Source organism: Oxyura jamaicensis, chromosome 3 (genome assembly GCF_011077185.1).
Source record: "Oxyura jamaicensis isolate SHBP4307 breed ruddy duck chromosome 3, BPBGC_Ojam_1.0, whole genome shotgun sequence".
NCBI classification, from domain to species: Eukaryota; Metazoa; Chordata; class Aves; order Anseriformes; family Anatidae; genus Oxyura; species Oxyura jamaicensis.
In genome coordinates, this window is record NC_048895.1 from 28,831,925 (window position 1) to 28,853,170 (window position 21,246).

At 35.2% G+C, this 21,246-nt stretch overlaps 1 protein-coding gene across 3 annotated transcripts in view; it reads left to right on the forward strand.

Annotated features, from left to right (window-relative positions):
• The window catches only part of BABAM2 (BRISC and BRCA1 A complex member 2), a 168,112-nt gene that overhangs the window by 45,033 nt on the left and 101,833 nt on the right, over nucleotides 1-21,246 (forward strand). For all 3 annotated transcript variants that reach the window (XM_035320764.1, XM_035320766.1, XM_035320765.1), the window contains exons 5-6: nucleotides 1,935-2,129; nucleotides 5,919-5,993. In XM_035320764.1, coding sequence (XP_035176655.1) covers nucleotides 1,935-2,129; nucleotides 5,919-5,993 — 270 coding nt within the window. The remainder of the gene's footprint in view (nucleotides 1-1,934; nucleotides 2,130-5,918; nucleotides 5,994-21,246) is intronic.

Below are 21,246 nucleotides of genomic sequence, written 5' to 3' on the forward strand. Positions count from 1 at the left end.
GTGGAAAGATAAAGTATTTTCATCATGCACATATACTGAACTATGATGAGAAAAACTATAAGCTTTTTGAAGGGAAATAGCCACATCAGTAGCTATTAGGGTACAGGTGTTTTTTCATTGTAGACCTGAAGATGCATGGTGAAAAGTATGAGAAGATAAAATTTGTGCATAACTCTTCTTTTTCAAGTCAGAACTATGCAGTCATATGCAGTTGATGATATTTTTGTAAACCACAGGATCACAAAATAGAAGAGATTGGGAGGAGCGAGCTTGGGCAGGATCAGATAAAGCAGGTTGTCCAGGACTGCATCCGGTTGGGTTTTGAGTATATCCAAGGATGGAGACTCAGCCACCTCTCTGGGCAACCTGTGCCACTTGTATTGATCGATACCCATGTTACACAAATTATGAATTGCTTTTATGTTTTAGGGGACACTTTTTTGTTTTTAATCCAGCTTCTTTCCTTTACTTAACCTAGGTTAGGAAACATAATTATGTATGTGTTTTAATATAAAGCAGTCTTATGATAAATACTTCAAAATACAGAAATACTTTCTGTCCTTGCTGTAGAAAATGCCACATACCAAAGCAGTATTTCTACTGAAGATTTTTAAAACGAATTTTTTTGTCGTTGCTGAAGAATGTATATTATGCATATAATTTGTATCTGAAATGTCTGCAATTTCCAGGGAAAAAGTAATCATATATTTACTTTGAGTTCAAATACTGATGCATAATGTTATTTGAAAATACTATATTTTATCTTGACATAGTTGTAAAATAGACATCTTTACTATCTCTAAGCATCTTCGTCTTAGTTGTACAATCCATGCAATTTAAAATCCCATTGCAACTAGTTTGTTGTCACACGTCTGATGTCTGATCTACTGAAGTACAGAATAACTTTGCTTGTGCTCATAGCTGACCAAAAGCTGCATGGCTGTTAACATCTCCTGAGCTTACATCAAGACCTGTTGAGAACATAAGTATAAATCATACAGGCATTGCTACAGTCTGGATTTGTCTTTTGGTTTTTTTGCACCAGAACAGTCTTATCTTCCATCAGTATGGAGTACAGGATGAGCTCTCATTTGCCATTAACAAATTCCCATTCTAGGTCAATCAGAAGTAGGTGTGTAACACCAATCATGTTAGCCATGTCTTGTAGCACAGAAAACCTTCCCAACTAAAGCTTGTTTTGCATAGAAGACTGGTTAAAGTTGAGGTTGAAGTAGTTACACTGAGAGATTGCTACTGAAAAAGTTAGTATTTCAGTTGTATTAATGCTTTTTTTTTCTGCTACCTGTGTTTCTTGATATTTGTTCAACTTGCAATAAAACCTTCTGCCAGGCAGACTTTTGTATGAACGGTGTTTGTATTAAGGGAATGAATCACAGTACATACACAGTCGAGGTGAAGTAAACACAACACTGAGTTCATTTCCTGTGTCACTGTCAAAATACTGTATCGACTATTTGAATAATTAGTTTCCATAGTTGGCATCAATTTGGTGTAGTCAATTGGCTGACCAGTTTTGGAGTCAGATACTGCACAGAGTTGCACTTAATCTGATCCACTTATGTTTCATATCAGTTTTAGTTTTTTGAATTCAGACTTTCCAAGTCCTCAGATGCAATAGTAATTTCAGGGAAGAATGGAATAGTGATTTGAGCCTATTTATGCCTGGTACTAACCGTGTTACCTGTTCTGTGGTAGGTCCCTATACAGATTCTCATTTTACATTAAGGCTTGTGTTTGCTGTTTGTCCTGGTTTCCTTCCAAAGCATGTTATAACCTTTGAATTTAATACTGTTTTAGCTTTGTCACCAAGCTTCCACATGCATACTAGTCTCTGGTATCAATATGGAAGGGAGAATGCTTATTTTTTGATTGCTGGAAATGAATATGGTTTCTTTTCTTTTATAATTCAACAGAATTTAGCTTCTTGGAATCCTTCAAATCCTGAATGTCTGCTGCTTGTTGTGAAAGAGCTCGTGCAGCAGTATCACCAATTTCAGTGCAGCCGATTGCGTGAGAGCTCGCGTCTCATGTTTGAATATCAAACTTTACTTGAAGAGCCCCAGTATGGAGAAAACATGGAAATCTATGCTGGCAAAAAGAACAACTGGGTAAGAATATTGCTACTAAAATGCTTTTAGTGATCTTTTTATTTTAATAAATAACAGCCTTGGAAAACCGAGTTTGTGTGCATTTCCTTGCTGTATGTTTCCAGTGAAGAAATCTTGTTTGACTCCAGTTTACTCTCAGTACTCTGTTTTTTCCATTGCTGTCATTCCTTTACCTTGCTTGAACCAGGTTTTCAGGTGAGCAACTGTTTTTCAACCTGATCTCTTGGTTCATCTGATTTTTAGACAAAATGATAAACTCTTGAAAAGCCTATGCAGTATTTACAGGGTACAATACAATACTACATGGAAGGTTTACCTCTATGAAGATTTGAGATGTAGAGTAGCTGCATGGGTAGGCCACCCTGCTTAGAGGTAGGATGTATTAGAGCGTGGTTCCATGTTAAGGTTGAGCTGGTTTAATAGGTAGCTGCAGTTGTCTGTATCTCTCTGGGACTTGTCTAAGCTTAGATACGTTGTTCCAGGAACCTAAATAGATGGAAAAAAAAGACTAATTTCCTGCAGAAGGACGGGAGGAGGTAATACAGGCTAGAGCAGTGACTTTGTAGTGCCATGTCTTCACATGACAATCAGACATTAAACTGGCTTATCTGCTTCCTGAAACTGCATCCTTTGCCTGGGCGATGTGCCACGCTATGTAGAAATATTCCATGTATACCATCTCAGTCTTCTAAACTGAGGCTATTGGCAGTGTTGGTATATTGGTTAGTGTGCAATTTGATTTTTTTTTTAAACTGATTTCTCTGCCATGGAACAAGCTTTGCAAAAATCAGTTTTTTTTCCCATTTGTAATGTATTTATCATGGAATTTTTGGAGTAGGGTGTATCAGGAAATATCTAATTGTGTTTATGCTGAACATGTACACTTCTTACTTTCAGCTATGTAGTCTCAATGTATGCTATTCTTCAGAAACGATATCTTCTGAAATAGATGTCATCTGAAATTCGAATTCTCAATGTCTTTCTTTTTTCAGGGCCTAGAATTCAGCTTTGTCACTTTTATTGCCTTTAAAGTTACAGGTGGCATGAAGATGTTTACAACTGACAGTACTTATATATATTTTTTATTTTGTCTCAAGATAAGCCATCTAAGCTTCTTTTTATTTTAAGCAAAGTAAATTTTCTTTGAGAGAATTTCATATCTTTATAAATCAGTATTTTTGTTCTTAGTTTGTGATGCCAGCTATAGAGAATCACAACTCACCACATCTGTAAATATCAAACTGCTTTTACTGAAGCACAGAAGGCTTTCTGTACCATACTCAGATTTTATCTAACTTCTGGCAGCTGCCAAAATTGTACTCAAGACTGTAGAAAACTACTTTTTTTCTCCTTTTTATGGAAAAGTCATATCTACTGAAGCCTTTGGATTTTTTCATCAGTCCTTGTTGAATGGATAAATAATTATTTTGGTGTTTGAAATGTTATCTTCAGAAAAAAAACTTCAATCAAGTAAATCTTAAAGACATTTTGAGGCAAATCCTGTTAATCATTGCAGAGCTATGTGAGGTTTCTGTAGAGTCTGCTTTGTTTTCAAAGTATATTCTCTGTTAAGATGACCTTCTAGGGTCTAATTTGGAGATTCTGTGAACATGGTGCTTACATGACAGAGGCTTGTTTATGAATATCTAAAACACAAACCAATGACATTAACCTGTGGTTCTACTTTCTGTCCTTTACAACTATCTTTGCATGTTAAGTCTTGACAGTGCAATAGCAGTGTTTCTCTGAAAATCAAGAGGAACTGCATGTTACCTCCGCTGTCTGGAACTCATTGAAAGTCGTGTTACTTTGTCTCTAAAGAATAGGTAGTGGCTCAACAGACTTGTGAAATAATCATTTGTGAATGAACTTTGCACAGTGTTATGAAAACAAATCATCTGAAGTACATGAGTTAATACATAAATAAAATAAATAGAAGAAAAGGCCTGAGTTCAGTGCTGTGTCCCAAAATGGAACAAATCTCCTTGTGTACCATTATACCAGTATCTCCAAGATCTATGACAAAGAGGTAAACTGTTACTTAGCGTAGTAGCTCCCTGTTGGCAGAGTACCAGCTGATACAGATGCCCGTTAACTACCTGAATCTAATCTCTCAGTTCCCTGGACCTCTCTGGCAGTAGTACATTGCAAAATAATCTTGATTGAATCACATTAAAAAAAAAAAAAAAAAAAAAAGGAAAACAAAAAACTAGCCTGCAAATTCTTACCTTCTTCCATGTCTCAGAGTAGCTCATATTTTGATCAGAGGTTGTTTATGTGTTCAGTGGCCATAAACAGGCCATTAGAGCTGGTATTTCACCAGAAATCATTTTATGGCCAGTGATGTACGACATCTTATTTTGAAACTTAAGCCCAGGCAAGAAGGGCTATCTGTACTATTTGTTTTGATCTGATTAAAAAGCAAGTGCCCTAGCTGTCAGCAAAGCGGTCTTTGTGTTGCATACACAAAAAGTCAGTGATTGCTTCTTCAGGTTGCAGCTGCCTATTATGCAAAGGATACTTTGATTGTTTCAGATATATTGCAGGTTTTTGCCTACCGCAAGGTATAGCTGTATATGCAGCAAAAATGATCCTATATAAATCTACTGCAGTATTTACATTCACACTTCTAATGAGCATTGAAATAACTTCTAATGAGAATTGAAATACATACTGTGTATGTGCACATGTTTAAATTTGTTTACTGCACGTTTCTTATAACAGGATTTTTCTTGTTGATTTCTCTGGCAATGCAAAGCATTTAAATACTAAGATGAAATTCACCAACAAATAACTAAGTAACTAAGTAGCACGTATATGCAAAAATGGGGCAGCATTAAAGTGAAAAAGCAAACTTGTCTCAACGTTTTGCACTAAATTGCAAAAACATAATGTTTAATGCTTTTGGTGCTGCTAATTCAGTGTGACAAAAATAGCAATGGCTATTTTATTGAATTACAAAATAGGGATGACAAAAATTAATACGGAGGAAATCAGACAAGCATTTGTTTTTCAAAAAGAGCCAACTTGATTGCTTCATAACCAGGTGGACAAAGTCTGGCTTTAAGGAAGTGTATGAAACAGAAAGGAAATCCTTTCCATTTCCTTTGCATACACTTTATGCGTAAAATTCAGCAGCGTGTAGGGGACACTTGGCAAATTTTCAATAAACTGTTGTCTAAGTGTTAAGAATTGCATATTTCTGAAAAGAAATTGCAGAGAGCATTCTACCTCAGTTCTTCGTGTCCTCTGGAAAAAAAAAAAAAAAGGGAAAGAAAAAACAACACAAACGTTTTGATACATTTTTACCTTACCCAACTCAAAGTTTATTCTGTTATGTATATCTGCAGTTTTTGGGAAAATGTGTGTATTTTGACTGTTCTTACAACTTTCTCAAGTTTTTAACTTTGCTTTTAGATCATTTGCAGGTCTTACTGATCCTTTGTCCACAAATGAGTACAGATAACATAGAACTATATTTAGGGCCTAACAAAGTATAGTCTAATTTTTGCCATTTGTGTTGTTGCCCTCTGGCTACTTGTTGGTGTAGGCTTCATGGCAGTGACGTTTTATGGTTTTAAAGTGTTTTATCATATAATACATGTGGAATCTGTAAATTATTTCTTTTCATCTTCGGTAATTCCACTGAGAAATGTTCTTTTAACTCAGCCCTTCTGTTTGGTATGAGCTCTTACACATTTTTTTGGTTAATATTTCATCCTCAGTGCATTCAATTTGTGATTCTGTTTTAGACACTAGCTCTCATTATTCTTATGCTTTTTTTCACAGACTGGTGAATTCTCAGCTCGCTTCCTCTTGAAGTTGCCTGTAGATTTCAGCAATATTCCTACATACCTTCTCAAGGTAAAATGAATGTCTAAGTTGACAGTGTCTGTTTGAGAGAGAATGAATTATTGAAATGTTCTTAGTAACTATTTTTGCTTTCCTGCCCTCTTCCTCTCCAAGAATTTGCAAGTGCACCATGTCTAAACCCGATTAGATGATGATTTGGAAATGTGGTATTGGACATATTGTTGTTTAATGCCACTTTACCAGATAGTAAACATACACTTGTCATGCTAAAGAGCTTTGTAGAAGATTGCGTGGAATACCTTTGTTCTGAGGCTTTTTTCAACAGTCAAATTGCACTGGTAGTCTTGACAGTGCAAGCAGAAAAGCAAACTAAACGTACCATTTCTTAACAGGGAATGAAGGCAAATGCTCATGACAAAAACTGAAGGTTTTGATGATTACTTTATTTCATTGTTTTTGAAATAAACATTATGTTGACCAGACACTTTTCATAATTCTAGCAAGGATGTAGGAGAGTAGAGTATTGGCATAAGTTGGAAAAAAGTATTTCTGTCATTGCTGGGAATGAAAAAAACTGAGAAACTACCAACATGGGATAATTTGAAATGAGTGGTTTTCACAGCAGGTGGGCAGTCGCTCTTCCAATCAGTTTCTGTGGAAGCCCATCACAAGGCCAATGTTACTATATTCAGAGTACACAGTGAAAGATGTGTCTAACATTAACGTCAGAATAAAGTGCCAGAACTCTTGCTGCAGACAAGATTTAAGTCAGCTGATGCTACCAACACCCATCTTTCCTTTAAACTACGTCTGACTCCTTACTCAGCTTTTTACTTTTAAATATTTGTTAAGGAGAGCAGCTACTAATGTGTTGAGATGAAAATGTCAGTGTAGACCTCCTCTTCATCTTTTTGTTACAAGTCTTCAACTATTGCTAGGTCACAACTGCAAGTGTGAATCCTGAGTGTTTCTCCAAATAGAGTTTCAAGCTAAGAACCATGAAAATAAAGGCAGGCACAGCTATTCTATAACTGAAATTTTTCATTGCAATCTGAACTCAGGATCCTGTGATCTCTCTAACTTCTATAGACTGCTCATTGTTTGAGTAATGACCTGTTCCTGCCTTTCTCAAAAGCCTCCAGATATTATCAATCTGTTGCAGCATCTGTCTTTCATCAGGGCCTTCTCTACTCACTTGCTGTGGCAAAGTCAGTGGTAAGAGGGTTGGCCATGGGCTTTTCAGGCATTTAGGAGGAGGATGCAGCAACAGTTCACCTGGACTGCAGCATTTCAACATTTTTGTGATAGGTTTCTGAAATATGCTGTGGAAAGAAGAGGCTGTGCAGGGCTATCATGAACTATGCTTGTTCCTTATCATCATGTTCCTTCCTGAGGTCCAGGGTGCTGTATTTTCCAGGAACAGTTTTTAAATTGGTGAAGAATTTTAGTCACAGGGCTGTCTGTCACCTTTGTTCAGCCGCTAAGGAAATTACAAGACTTGGGATTTAAAGGTGGTGTATGATTTAAGTAACTGCCATCATGTAGAAATCCTGAGATAGAAACAGTTTCTAATTGTGTTTTTTTAGAGTAACATTTTAATGCGTGTCAGTACACTGTTTCTTACTATAATACCCTATCGTGTTCACTAACCATCTTCCACCTGCTCTAAACGACGATGATATCCTGCAGATAGATCATCAGCGCTCCACCACTGCTTCCTAGACCATTATTCACCCTGAGTACTGAATGATTCAGTAGTCTGAAGGAGAATGTGTTTATTTGCATGCATATGTAGATTGTTTGATGTGAGGAGGCATGCACAGAAGGACACAGAATCAAAGTTTCCCAGTCTGCCTTTACTTTAACGTTTCTAAAATCTTAATGTCTTAGTGTTGCAGTTTTAAAATTAATGTTTTTCTTTTTGTATGTAATAACCTGGATTTTTAACATGGCACGTCCTTTTTGATGGACAGTGTACTGATGAAATCCTTAGATTTCTGACACAGACTTCTGATATGCAAACTAACAGGTTAACTGTCTGTGGTAGGAGGCTGATGTTTAGTCTGGATGAATAGCCACAGGAGAAGAAATACAGTTTTATTCCATCAGTGTTTGTTGACAACAAAGAATAGTTTGACTCAGGCTGCAGCACGGACTATGACAAAGTACACTGTAGCAGGCATGGATCTTTTTCCCCTATTGCCTTTAGCTCCTTGTATTCTGACATTATTAGCTCTATCAATGTCATCTCATGTGGCAACGATACAAATGCAGATAGATTGTGGTTGAGGTAATTATGCTCCAACTTTACAATTCCAAATTTACAAAGGTATTTTAAAAAAAAGTGTTTTTTAAGCTATCCACGTTTTTTTTTGATGATACTTTTGACATAAATAGATCTGATTTTTGTAATAGGAATTTATTTGCAATCATATCTGAGAGTTATGTTGGCTTCAATGTTGCTTGCTGAGTTATGGCACATGATGGAGCATCCATTAATGTGGAGGAAGTAATTGTCAATATATTATCCTGAAAGGTGGAAGAGCAGTCAGTCAGTAACTGAAGGCTGTTAGTGTATTAATGTTAGAAGTGCAGAACCGAATGCTGTGCTTGAATTATGTTCAGTCTGTAGCCAGTTTCATAATGTGCAGTAGCTTCTCTGTAATGATTTAGAGAGTCCAGACCTGTGTTATACTTTCCCTGTCATGGGATCTTTTTTATGTTTAATTAATACTCCCTGGATTAAAATCTGGTGAAATACTTAAAGACCCAATTATTCTTGCCTCATTAATCATTCCTAGCACCCCAATGATTTGTAATACTCATCTGAAATTTTTACCTATTTCATTTGGTATTTCATTAGAAATGTAACTGTAAAGCTTTGTATATTAAGATAATATTTGAGTTAGAGATTGTAAACTGTGAGAATGTTCAGTAGTTTTACAGAGTCTTTGAACCTGATAATACACTCATTCATTAGATCTTGGTCTGTCAACTTTGTACTGATGATGGTGAGAATATCTTCTTTTCCTCATGATGAATAAGAAATGAAGGCATAACGTGAGTTGGGCTGTTATGTACTGGGAAGTCTGATTTGCCAGCTTATTTAAAGGCATTTGCTGCGTTAAATTTAAAATTCAGTTCAAGTGTGCGTATGTTTTAAGGAAAGTAGCTGAGTATATGAAAAAGTACAAAAATGATTAAAAGAGCAGTGCAGAGTACACAGTCTCTCCTTTGAATTCTTAAATTTTACTCAGTGTTCTTTGGATATAATTTATTAGGAAGCAAAATGCTGATTGTAGTAATGACTGCAGCAGATCAATCTCTTCGTAAATTCCTGTGGTATATTCCTTCATATTTGAAAGAAAATGTATCATGCTTTATTTTTTATGCTGAACAACTGATCAGAAAGAAATGTTGGTTTACAGGAAAATGTACATCTAGGAAAAGACACCCTTTTTTCCTTTTTTTTTTTTTTTCAAAATCATGCTTTGATGCAAGGTTTTGAGTTGAATGCGGACCTTTTGTTTCAACTTTTTCTTAAGCAATTGTGTTTGAAATGTGTGAAACTTTCAAGCATTAAACAACTGCAAAATCAAGTTAGTGGCTTCGACTACTGCAAGGTTCATTACCAGTTAATCTTTCCTTAAGGTTCTCTTACTTGAGAAGAACCTGGCTTTGGTTCAGGAAAATATTTGCATCTCTGTTTACTAGTATTCTCTCCCTTTCCATTTTATTGAGTTGGATTTTTAATCAGCACGTTATTTTGGCTTAAATTCTTTTCTGTTGGCTGCACAATTTTTCATTTTGAGACAGCATTGATAAGTGGAAGTCCTTTCTGCACGTACAACGTCTGAAAGTCAGTTGGTACTTCACGTCTGTCTCTTTGCAGGTACCACATATGCTAGAGTAATAATGAAGGTAATAGCCTTAGCATCTAAGATACCTCATCCAAATTTATTTTAATTCTTTGCAGTTTTAATCAGAGGGACTTGTGTTATCATGAGTTATCAACGATAACTCATTAAACATCTCCATCTGAGTAATTTGCAAATTGTGCTGGATTATGTGCCTGTAGCATAGTTGCACAGAGTGAATGGACTTTAGAGCACGTTGCCAATTACACTGTTGAAAACAAGACGTAGATATTTTTTATTCACTATTTTTTTTAGATTTTGGTTAAATAGTAAGTATCCTTATTGGCACCTCCTTCTTATATGAAACTTTTAATGTATTGATTTCCTATCTTCACATACCTGCATGTTGTGCCCTGGTGAATAGTTAATATCTGGACCAATTTTGCTATTCAAGTGAAAAGGAAATACACAAAGCAGACTATCTTTTTTTTTTTTTTTTTTGAGAAGGCTTTTTTTAATCTTAGACTTTTTTCTAAAGAGATTTTTGTGATGACCATTGTATTCGACGCATATCTTTCAGAACTGAAACAAATAATAAACATTGTCTAGACACATTGCCAGGGGCAAAACAGTTGTTTGTAAGACTGTCAATGGAAAAGGTTTATCCTGAAGTTCAAATTGAAAGATAAGAGCACATATTTGTGTTTTTCCTTATTGTGATTTCATCATTTGGAAGTCTGTTAAAGACTTCAGCACAACTTCTGTTTACTAAGTAGACCAAATTCCAGGTACAGTGAAAAGACCGTAATAAAAATAAAAGACCGTATGTTTGAGAAATCAACTGTAGCGGACAACAAACAGAAGTATAGCATGAAGGGTCAGAGGAGACTTTTCCAGGCCAGTTTCTTTACTATTGCAACTTAGCAGTTGGATTCAATTGACGTCCTTCAAGGTTTGTGTTAAATTGCTGCAAATACCAAAATACAAATACATTTGTTTAAAAAAGTAGTACCTCTGCTATTTAACTGAAATTTTTGAACTAAATATTCTGAAAAAGTCTAATATTAGCCTGTACTGAAAATCTTATTTTGCTTTTAAACTTAATTTTATTGCTAGCTGGCTTATTAAAACTTAATGTTTAGTGTCCTGAAGTCACAAAGTCAGTGGCAAGAAGAAATTAGAGACCAGAACCTGACCTCAACTTTTTACACTACCCTGTTTTTATGCTGTGCTGAGCAGCTGCTTCTCAAAATAGCACTGAATATTACACAGTAAATAACCATTAACGTGTCTTCCCATACTGTACGTATATCTTTTATATTGGGTAGAGTAATGGACCTGCATGTTTTCTGAAGCTTGTCGTGTCTGTGGTGTCAGCTGTCATTTTACCTCTTTTACAAATGGGGAAACTGACAGTTGGTAAGACTTGGGGGTAATTCTGAAGTAGTATGTAGCTACATTTCACAATACTTTGACCACTCTTTCCATGGGGATCTTCTAAGCTGGTACCTAGATTGCTATTAATCTTTTACTACTGAAGACTTTGTGTCAGAGGCATGAAGTTAACTTCCTGAAGTGCATTCCTAATCTTAGGACGTATGTAAGCATTCTGAGCAAATACTTTAAATTGTATGAGTAGATGTCAGTATGATATTCAGTAAATTACTTATTGTACCAGCATTAAATTACTTAAACAGAATATCGAAACGTCAAAGACTGTTTAGATTTCTTCTGTTAATAGTTTAAAGGCAAACTTTATAGCATGCAATTATAATGAGCCATTGAGATTTTAGATTAGAAATAGGTCTGTGCAAGTTAGTACTGGCAGCGTTTGAAACAGAACAGTTTGCAGTAGCTGAAGCCAGTAAATCGTACAATCTTGAGGCCATGAAAATAAATGTAACCCGTGTGTGGAAGGCATCTATCAAGAAGAGATATCATTGATACTTGTCTCTAAGAATCTTTCATTGTAGCCTGTGCCCCAAAATCTGCAGTTTTGCTGTCCAGTTTTCTCATCAAAACGTGCTTAATGGAATACCATCAAGGAAGTGCTTTTCGTCCGTATTCTGGCCAGCATCAGAGTTACCATCCTGTTGCCAGAAGCAGGCAAACTCCAAAGAGGGGAGCATAAATAGTATGTGAGATCAAAATATATATATTTTAAAATTATTCATGTCTTTGAGTGTTTCTGACTCAAAAACATCTTAAACTGCCAGAAAGTGACTTTTTGGCAATAAAATTTTAAGTGTTTTGTTTTTTTTTTTGGTAGTAGCTTAAAAACATCAAATGTGTTAGTTGTACAGTTTTTGTTTTTATATTTATTGGGAAGTTTCAGTGTTCACTGCAGGTAAAACTGTAAGATATTACCTGTTCCAATGTACAGACGCATTATTCTTCTTTGCTACTCTTACTACTGCAGCCTAATTAGTAACCTTGCAGAGTTTTGCTGAATAATTCAGCCCTCTTGGCTTTGCCATGAAGTCTACAGATTCTGGACTATTTCTGGCACTGGAAGGTTAAAAGTAAAATGTTACTGCTATAATTCAGTGAAGCTCCAAAATATTTACAGAAACTACAATTTAATTAGTCATCCTTTAATGATTTTATTCTAATATCTGTTGCACATAAATCAAGGGAAGCAAAACTCTGTAAAAGTATATTTTATAATCAGAACAGGTTATATTTGATTTTTATAAACTGATCAGTTCCCTTTGTTCTCACTAAATCTTATTACTACTAACTTTTTCACAACAATATGATTTGTTTGCAGTAAGTAGTTACCGAAACCACATAAAACGTGTTAGAGTCAGGAGCACCTTAAGCTCCATATGCTGAAAGCCAAAAGCATTTTTTTTAAATCTTTTTCTCTAATTTATTGGCAGATTTTGCTAATAGGATCTGTCAACTGGAACAGCTCATTCTGCACAGCTGATGATTTTTATAGGTTATGATCTTAATGTGAATCACAATCTCCAATCAACTGTATTTCTGATGACAGTTATATTTAAACATTTTATTTTTATGATGCAGTAGGAAAGGCAAGGGCTACCATATCTATTGTTATATTAAGTCTTATGGTGTTCATATAAATTTGTTTTTTTCCTAATGTAATAGAACTATTAATTTGCTATTTGGAGACTATTTGGAGATGAGTAGAAACAGGTGTGTTTTTTTGTTCATTTTTCTTAAAAAAAAAAAAAAAAAAAGGAATAAAAAGTTTCCCAAAAAAAAAGCTTCTGAAGTTGAAAAGCCTTTTTTGCATATGGTGGGAAATTTTGTAGATACGTTATGTTGCGTGACTTGGTTCAGGTTTACTGCCTTGTTAGGGCTTGTAATTTATACTATTGCTTGACATTAGCATTATATGTATTGCATAGGAAGAATGGAATTCAATAGCCATAAAAATAATTGCAGGTTATTACATAATGGTGGTGCTTGTTTCATCTGTCGTGGTCCACCCATACTATATAAAACAAGAAACATACACTGTTCTGAAACGGTATAGAGGATTTTGAATTAGTATTTTTTCTTCAATTCCCAGTTGCTGCTGCTTCTTTAAAGGAAAAATATTTAGGAAGTTGTAGAACGTAGGATATGAGCAGCATAGCAATGTTTTTTGAAGACATTAATTGGCAAATCACATTTGCAAATATAGAAGTACATAAAGCACGATGGTAGGGTGTTAATGATATTTCAGTGTTGAGCCCACAGCCTCTTTCTACTAGTAGGTGTCTTCCTTAAACTTCAGATCAGAGCTTACATCCTACAGAAGCTCATGTTTTGAGTTTTTAAAGTCAATTTTACATACAAATGTTATTTACTGCTATAGTGATTTTTTTTCTGGCTTAGGTTACTAAAGTATGTCTGTCTTCTTAAGAAAGAATACTGCTAACATGAATATATGTATGTATGATGATTTCATATGATGCTTAGTCATTCTTGTTTTGGCCTCCGTAATTTGCACTGGTAACTTCTTTCCAACAAATACACCCAACTACTGTGATGACTCTCAGTCTACGTTTTTGTTGTTGTTTAATATGTATTAGAAAAATAACTGTAGCACACTGTATTACACTACTCACTTCTATTTGGTTTCATAGATTTAAAGGTTTAAGCCAAAAAGATGAAAGCTTGACTGTTGAATCAATTACTGTCAGCAGTAAACATTCTGATGTTGATGATCCATCACATTTCTTTCTGTTTAATTGATTATAATATCATGAAGCATAAGGTAAAGAAAAACCATCAGGTTGTTCTCCATGTTACCCAAAGAATGTACAGCATATTCTCCACTAATTGCTAATGAATAATGTGCTTTATGTCTCTATCAAGCCTTGCATTTCTACAGTAACTTCTATTTAAGAAAGTTGTTGCTTGTTTACGTAAGATACACTTTGGTGTTTTCCGGTTGAGAAGGAGACTTTTGATGGGGAAAGCTAAAGGAAAGACTTCCTTGACCAGCAGCGTCTCGGTGAGACAGCGAAAGAAAGATAAATAAAGCTCAGACCTGTTGACTCTATTTCTTTGTTTCAATAATTTAAGTTTTCATGCTAGAACTTGTATGTCTTTTATGTGCTGGGACCTGTAATCATTGCAAGCAGCCTGTCCATGGGAGAGATGGGGCAGTGGGGAGGAGGATTAATTTGGCATTATTGTATGCAATTAGGTGCACTGCTTAGTTTCCATGACATCAGAATTCAGGCAAAAAGATCTCCATGAATTAAATGTTGGTTTTCAGTTACATAACAAACTGCACGGAGTGCACATACAGTATTTAATTATACTCATGTAATATAGTTAGGAAGTACTTCTGCTAAAGGAAAATAGTGAATGAAGTTAAACTAACCATAATCCTTCAGCTCTTGCCGTTCTTTTTCATTATTATTCATGTTAGCTTTGGTAGTACACTGCTGTAATACGTACATTTTTATGTATCTCAACTTGTTTATTATGTATTTGGAGATACCAGATATTCTGTGTTTTACTGTAACATCTTCTTTGCGTCTAGAAAAATGTTAGACAAATGTGACTGATGTCTTGACTAAAACTGATGACTGACTGATGATATGTAAATAATCAGCTCCTCATTTGCAAGAACGCTAAGGACAACGTGTTGGTTAACAAAGAATAAACACACTTGTTCCAAATTATTATTTTCATTGTTTAGCATTTATAGTGTCCGAGATAAAATCATTAATTCTATCTCATTTTGCTTAGGCTCATTACTTTTTGAAACTTAATTTTCATCTTAATATTGTAAAATGATTAGATTAGCTCTTCAAATGGAGGCCAAATTATACACAGATTACCATTTTGCCACACACTTAGAAGTATTGTCTCTTTATCTATGTAGGCTAGATTAAAATAGTAACTGAACATACCATAAATGACTATTTTATGTATTGTCATAGTAATTGTGACATATGGGGAAAAAACACTCATTTTTTTAGACAGGACTCGAAGCATAGAGGAACAAGATGTACCCAAATTTACCACGGGATCCTGAGCCGTGAATAGAGAGCTTGTCCAAGGCTTTAACTGAATTGGTGTTCTTCTCCCCTCTCTTTTCATAATCTTAGCAATTCATCACAATTCAAACGAGCAATTATTCGGGTCCTTTGCACTTGTGCACACTTCTCTTGAAGAAAACAAACTAATGCTCCCAGCAAGAATTGTATGACTTCAGAGTTGTCTGAAGTTTTTCCTCAGGCCATTGTACTACTGAGAATTTTTTTTATTTCTTTCTCAAAATTCTTTACTGTTCTTCCAGGAGCTTGAGTGTCTTAAGTTCCTGTTGATTTTAGTTATCACGGACACCTATTATCATTGGACAGTAACTTAAAAGATAAGATATTGACTCATATAATCCACCTTTTCCATTGCAAAACTGTACAGTGCTTTTTCTCTTTCTACCAAACTATGTAATTAAAGCAACACCAAAAAGCCCTGGCATTAAAAAACTAGGGCTCAAAATTCTAGCTATTGGTCTAAGCAATAAAAAGCATTCAGTTTCAATTTCTAAAAGGAATGAGATGCTCACTCCCTGTGTACTGCTGACCTGAGTGACAATGAACAATTACATCTTATCAGACTCTTGTTAAGATTGCACTCAATTTCATCGAGCTCTGTGTCTCTTATGATACTTAGAACTTACAAAATACCTTCCTTCCAAACTGCAGAAAGCACAGCAGTATCCTGCATTACAGGAAAACACAATAAATGTTTTACTGATTTAAAAAAATGAAACAAATGACAGAGCACGTATTGACAGTATGTGAAATTTGACTTGCTGTCTGATAGTCCTCTCTGAGCAAGAAGTAACTAAGATAAAATTTTAATTTGATCTTCTTTACAGTTTTCATCTTTGCTTACAAATAGAACACTTGCACTGTTGAGACATTATTTCAAGACTGGGAAATAAGTAGATGGATACTGGCTAATAAAAAAAAAAAAGGGCTTATAGGCTTATTTAGTGCAGGCAATATACTTGGAAGAAAGATGAACGACCAGGATTTTTGCAACTTGTTTGGTAGGCTGAAAGAACTGTGGTGCTAATAATATGAAACTCTAAAACTGCATGCTTTATGGGCTCTCACAAACAACAGAAATGTTGGAACACAATTACCAGAGGGAATCTTCTGGTTGCAATAGCAAATGTTCCATGAGAAGCTGTGCAACTGAAAGTGTAATAAACAAGGCTGGCATTTCAGGATCGTGTTCTTGCAGCATTGGTTTTACCGTACGGCAGCAACCTAAGACATTCTTTTTCTTATTTACAGCGTGTTGCCAGTTCCTTCTTGAAAAGATGTGTGATCAAACTGCAGCCCAGTTTATAGGCCTTCAGGCAATGATAGTATCAGATTTGGGAGACTATACCTGTTAAAGCAATGTGGAGGCATATATTATCTATCTGACTCATGGAAGGCAGTATTGCATTCTGCAGAGTTATTTTTCCTTGGCTACTTCATTTATAAAACTTCTGAAAGTAGCTAAATAGCCCTTACCTAGAAAAATGCTGTAGATAGCCTTACACGAGCAACACGAAAATGTTGAGTAAGGTAAGTAACTGTGTATGAATCAACAATGTATTAATAAAATCCTTCATTGCTGAATAAAAAAGAGGAATAAAACTACAAAGCTAATATAACAACAACAAAAAAAAGATGCATATAAGATTGAAAAATTGTAGTCTTGTAGGTGTGGAGGATTATATAATCATAGTCTTGTAGGTTTTAAGGGTTATAACAAATAGGATTTAAAAAATAATAATTTTGCTGTATAGTTCAGCAAGACAAAAGGTGAGTGTTTGCTTAGTAGGACTACATTTATGGAGCAGGGTGATGCGTGCAGTTTCCTGACAAACAGATGAATGTTTTAAGTAAAATGGCCTGGTTGGTGAGCAGTAGAAATAGAGAAACTCCATTTCATATGGGTTTAATCCCTCAGCTCATTTAGTTGTGGTTTTCCCATGTGCCTCATGTAGCCATTTGACATGTGAGATGAGCTTGTTGGCCCCCCAGTTGCCAACATTCATGGCAAGCTGTGCTTATCTGTCTCCGTATTTGTCCGGGTAAGTACTTGTCTGTCTCTTCCACCTGACTCCTGACTGCTGATCTTCTTATAGCCTCTCTCTTTTTTTTTTTTTTTTTAATCCAGTATGTGTAGATTGGAATCAAAAACTTGCTGACGTTGGAAAGTTTTTCATCATGTAAAAAATGTTACTGGAGTGGGATGGTTGCCCAAGCAGAATATTTACTTGATTAGCACTGTGAGCAAATTGGTTGAATTTGTCTGTAAACTCCTTTGTGCAACTTCTTTTTCTATCAGCTTTGTTTAAATCACTTCAAGAACGCCCATCCAAGGTTTAAAAACATATTTCAAGTCAGGCGATCAGAGCAAGAACAGTTGTGGTAGGTCAAGGTGCAGTACCTTCTCTCCTTCCTCCAGAGTTGTTCATTGCTGTTACTGTGATGGCAATGGCTCTCCCTTCACATGAGCAAAGAGAATCCAAAGTGTTTGCAGCACGAAGAGAGCTTAACAGCTCATTTTGTTATGAAAAGATACTGGGTGGACAGAAAAAGCGAGAGTCTGAATTTGTAAAGAAAGATGAGTAATCTGTGTTATCGTTTTAAGGCATAATTTTGTAAGGTACTATCAATTAAAATATTTACATCTATACAAAATACATTAGAGTGCTGTCTGAATCACAGAAAGTGGTAACAAATTTTATCTGTTCATCTTCATATTCTAATTTTGAAGTCTTTGAAAAATGCAGTGAGATTCTTACTGTGGTTAAAATTGTGGCAGTTTAGTGCATGTAAACTTTAAAAAACACTAGTTTGAAACTTTCACAATATTGTCTATGCATATTTACCTATTTCTGCTGTGCATGTATGCATTCAGATCATTACAGAACTATCGTGGAGAATGATATATCTGAAAATGCTTATTTTATTATTTCTATTTTTTTTCAGGAATGTTCACTTTTGATGTGGCCATTAGTTGCAAACCAGCTTCTATCTATCATGTTGAAAGCTCTGTAAATGTACAGCAAATCATTTATCAATGCTGACTGAGAAAGGAATGTTTCGAAACCTCAGCAGCTTCCTGTTAAGTAACCATCTGCAAATATATTAATTCTATAATTTTAATGGACTCTTTCCCTGATAAATCAATGACCTTATTCTCTTAAGCGTGACTGTCAGGACTTGTCTTCCTAACAAATCTCTTAAGCCTGGAGCATGTAAGGCTTCATCCCCATCTTCAAACTGTGTTAAGTCAAGAAAACGTTGTGGTAATGTGGGCATCACTTGTCCAAGAACATTAAGAACCTTGGTCAGGATCTTTTTAACCATAAAAGGCTGTGTGTTATGCTTTCTTGTTTTGTATAAGTTGGAAGGGAGTGGAAAAAAAATACAGAAGGAATTTTTATTACTGGGAACTGTTTCCCTCCAAACAGTACACGAAGGAATAGCATGTCTGAAAAAAGATGTTGTTGGCAGGGGGAAGCAGTAGTATGAACTACATGTTGTTGCTGATAAATGTTAGCCATAGGTGAAGAACATATTTAAAATTCAAGTTTGGCCAATTGCAGAAACTTGATCATGTTAAAAAAAGAATTTTTAGACAGTTACTTGTTTTTATCTGTGTTAACCTTTCTGTGACCACCAGGCCTGATGCTTTTTTTGTTTTGTTCCCCCATACCTGGAGGTTGCTACCAATTGCAAGTGGTTAGAAGCTTATCTGTAAAGTGGAAAGAGTAAAGGTACTTAACGTTGCATTGGGTGTTTCCTGGAAACTGCAGATGGAGAGAGGAGTTTTTCAGGGTGCTTCCACTGGTAGTGGACAGAGGTAATCGTAAACTGTAAGTTGGATATTGATATTGTTTAGGGTGGGAAAATGATATATTTTTGTTATAAGAAATAATGAAATTGTTTTTTAAAAAAGTTCAAAAAGGCATAACCACTTTGACAGTCTTTAAATTTCATTTACTTTTTAGGAGTGCATTTTCTTTCAAATTTTATCAAAATTAACTAATTTTTTCTCTCAAGTTTATCCTTAAGAGATCAAAAGTGTTGTGCATACGTAGGAAAGTATGCTCCCTTCTGTTTCCATGGGTGATACGGCTGGTTAGTATGGTATACATATATCACATATCATTAACCATAAGGACTTAGATGTTTGTGAGATCCTCTGCAGAAGCCCAAAGACTATTAGTGTTTTTAAAGCCTTTCTCTTCCCATATCTCAAAGGGGTGAAGCTCTGAGAAGCACAAAATTTATATTCTGCTTTGATTTCCACAGGGGGTTGGAAAGCAGTTCAGGATGCTGTAGATAGGACAAATAGCACAATCTCTGATTTTCATGCATAAAATGAAAAGACATACTTCTTGAAAATTGAAAAAAGGGCAAAATGTGTGACATACAATTTCACTTTCTCATAATGTTTTGTTAGTTTATTGCATTTTTATTTTTTTTTTCTATAACATTATTGGTTGTATAATCATTTCAGTTAATTGGAGGTATTTGCTTGCTTATTTAGACAGCTTTCCAGTAAGTGTGTTTGTAATATGTGCTTGTAATTTAAGAGCAGTAAAAGAATTCAGAAGAGTGCTTGTTTTTTTTTTGTTTGTTTGTTTTTCCTGAAAAGAGACTGGGATAGCTGAAATGAGAAAATTTTACTCTTGTTGTGTTTTCCTACCATGTGCTTTGTAGAAAGTTAGTATGCTCTGAATAGGAGATTTAATATGTAGATCTTGAGCAATAAAATGTCTACAAAGTAATTGGCTTTTAAATAAGTACAAAATAAGGAATGTATATTGCCACATAACTACATAACTTTTTCAAATGATGATATGGCTTCACTGGATATACCTCCTGAGTTTTTCTTGTACCAGTTCAGAGAATAACAGTAATCAGACATTTGCCTTAGTTTTTTTCAGTAATGTTAATCAGGTCACCTGCATTTGGAAACAAGGAGGGATGCCCTGGTCATCTGTGATTCAAAAGTTACCTGATTTTTGGCTTTAAAATGATACTTTGTCTGGAGAGTAGAGCAAGTGTCTACATTCTGGTTGGTGGGTTTTCTTCCTTGTTTTGCAAAGAAATATTCGTTATACTTGATGTTGTGGGAAAGGACTAGCTAGTAGATTAATTTCCCTGTGTTTGTGTTAGAAAAAAAAGAAGAGGTTTCTGGTCCTGGAAAGTGATCAAGGCAAGAAGTATTATGACTCCTGTTATGAAACCAGTTCCAAGCAATTTTTTAAAACCAAATATTTCAGATGCCTTTCTAGAAAAACTGTTCTAATGGCCCAGTTTGTGGAGGTTTGGCCAGTCAAGAGATGACTGAGTTCTTTATTCTCTGAGAGTTGTGTTCTGCTCTCATTGAAGTCAATAGGAACATGATCAGAGAACTATATTCATAAACATAGATTTTCAAACCATCTGAAATACGAAGGGTAATTATGTGGCATTATATATAAAGGCTTCTTTGTGTTATATGCTTGTTCTGTGTTTCAGAGGGATAAATATATACAAAAATTGAGGGTGTGTCAAAGCAGCAAAACTGGTTCAGACAGGTAAAAGCATTTGAAGTGGTGTCTTTTTCACCATTAATAGTTTTCAGCTTGTCTCAATATTGCTGCATCAATATTATGAATCCTATTTTCAGGGTTATATTACTCCTGTAAAAGTATCAGGCTGAAATATCAGCGAAAGTTGGCTCATACTGGGAATGCTTCTGCAACTTGTAATTTTGTTTGGGGGGGTGAGTTTTTTGGGGAACCGGTTGCTGGTAGTTAAAGGGAATAGTATTAATATGTTCTTTTTTCGGCAGTGATGCAGATCTTTGCACTTGGGATCTAAAAGTTGAAAAATACTGACTTAAGCACTATAACATCTCTAACACTGATGACTGTATTAATATCCACTTTTTGAAACTGGGATACT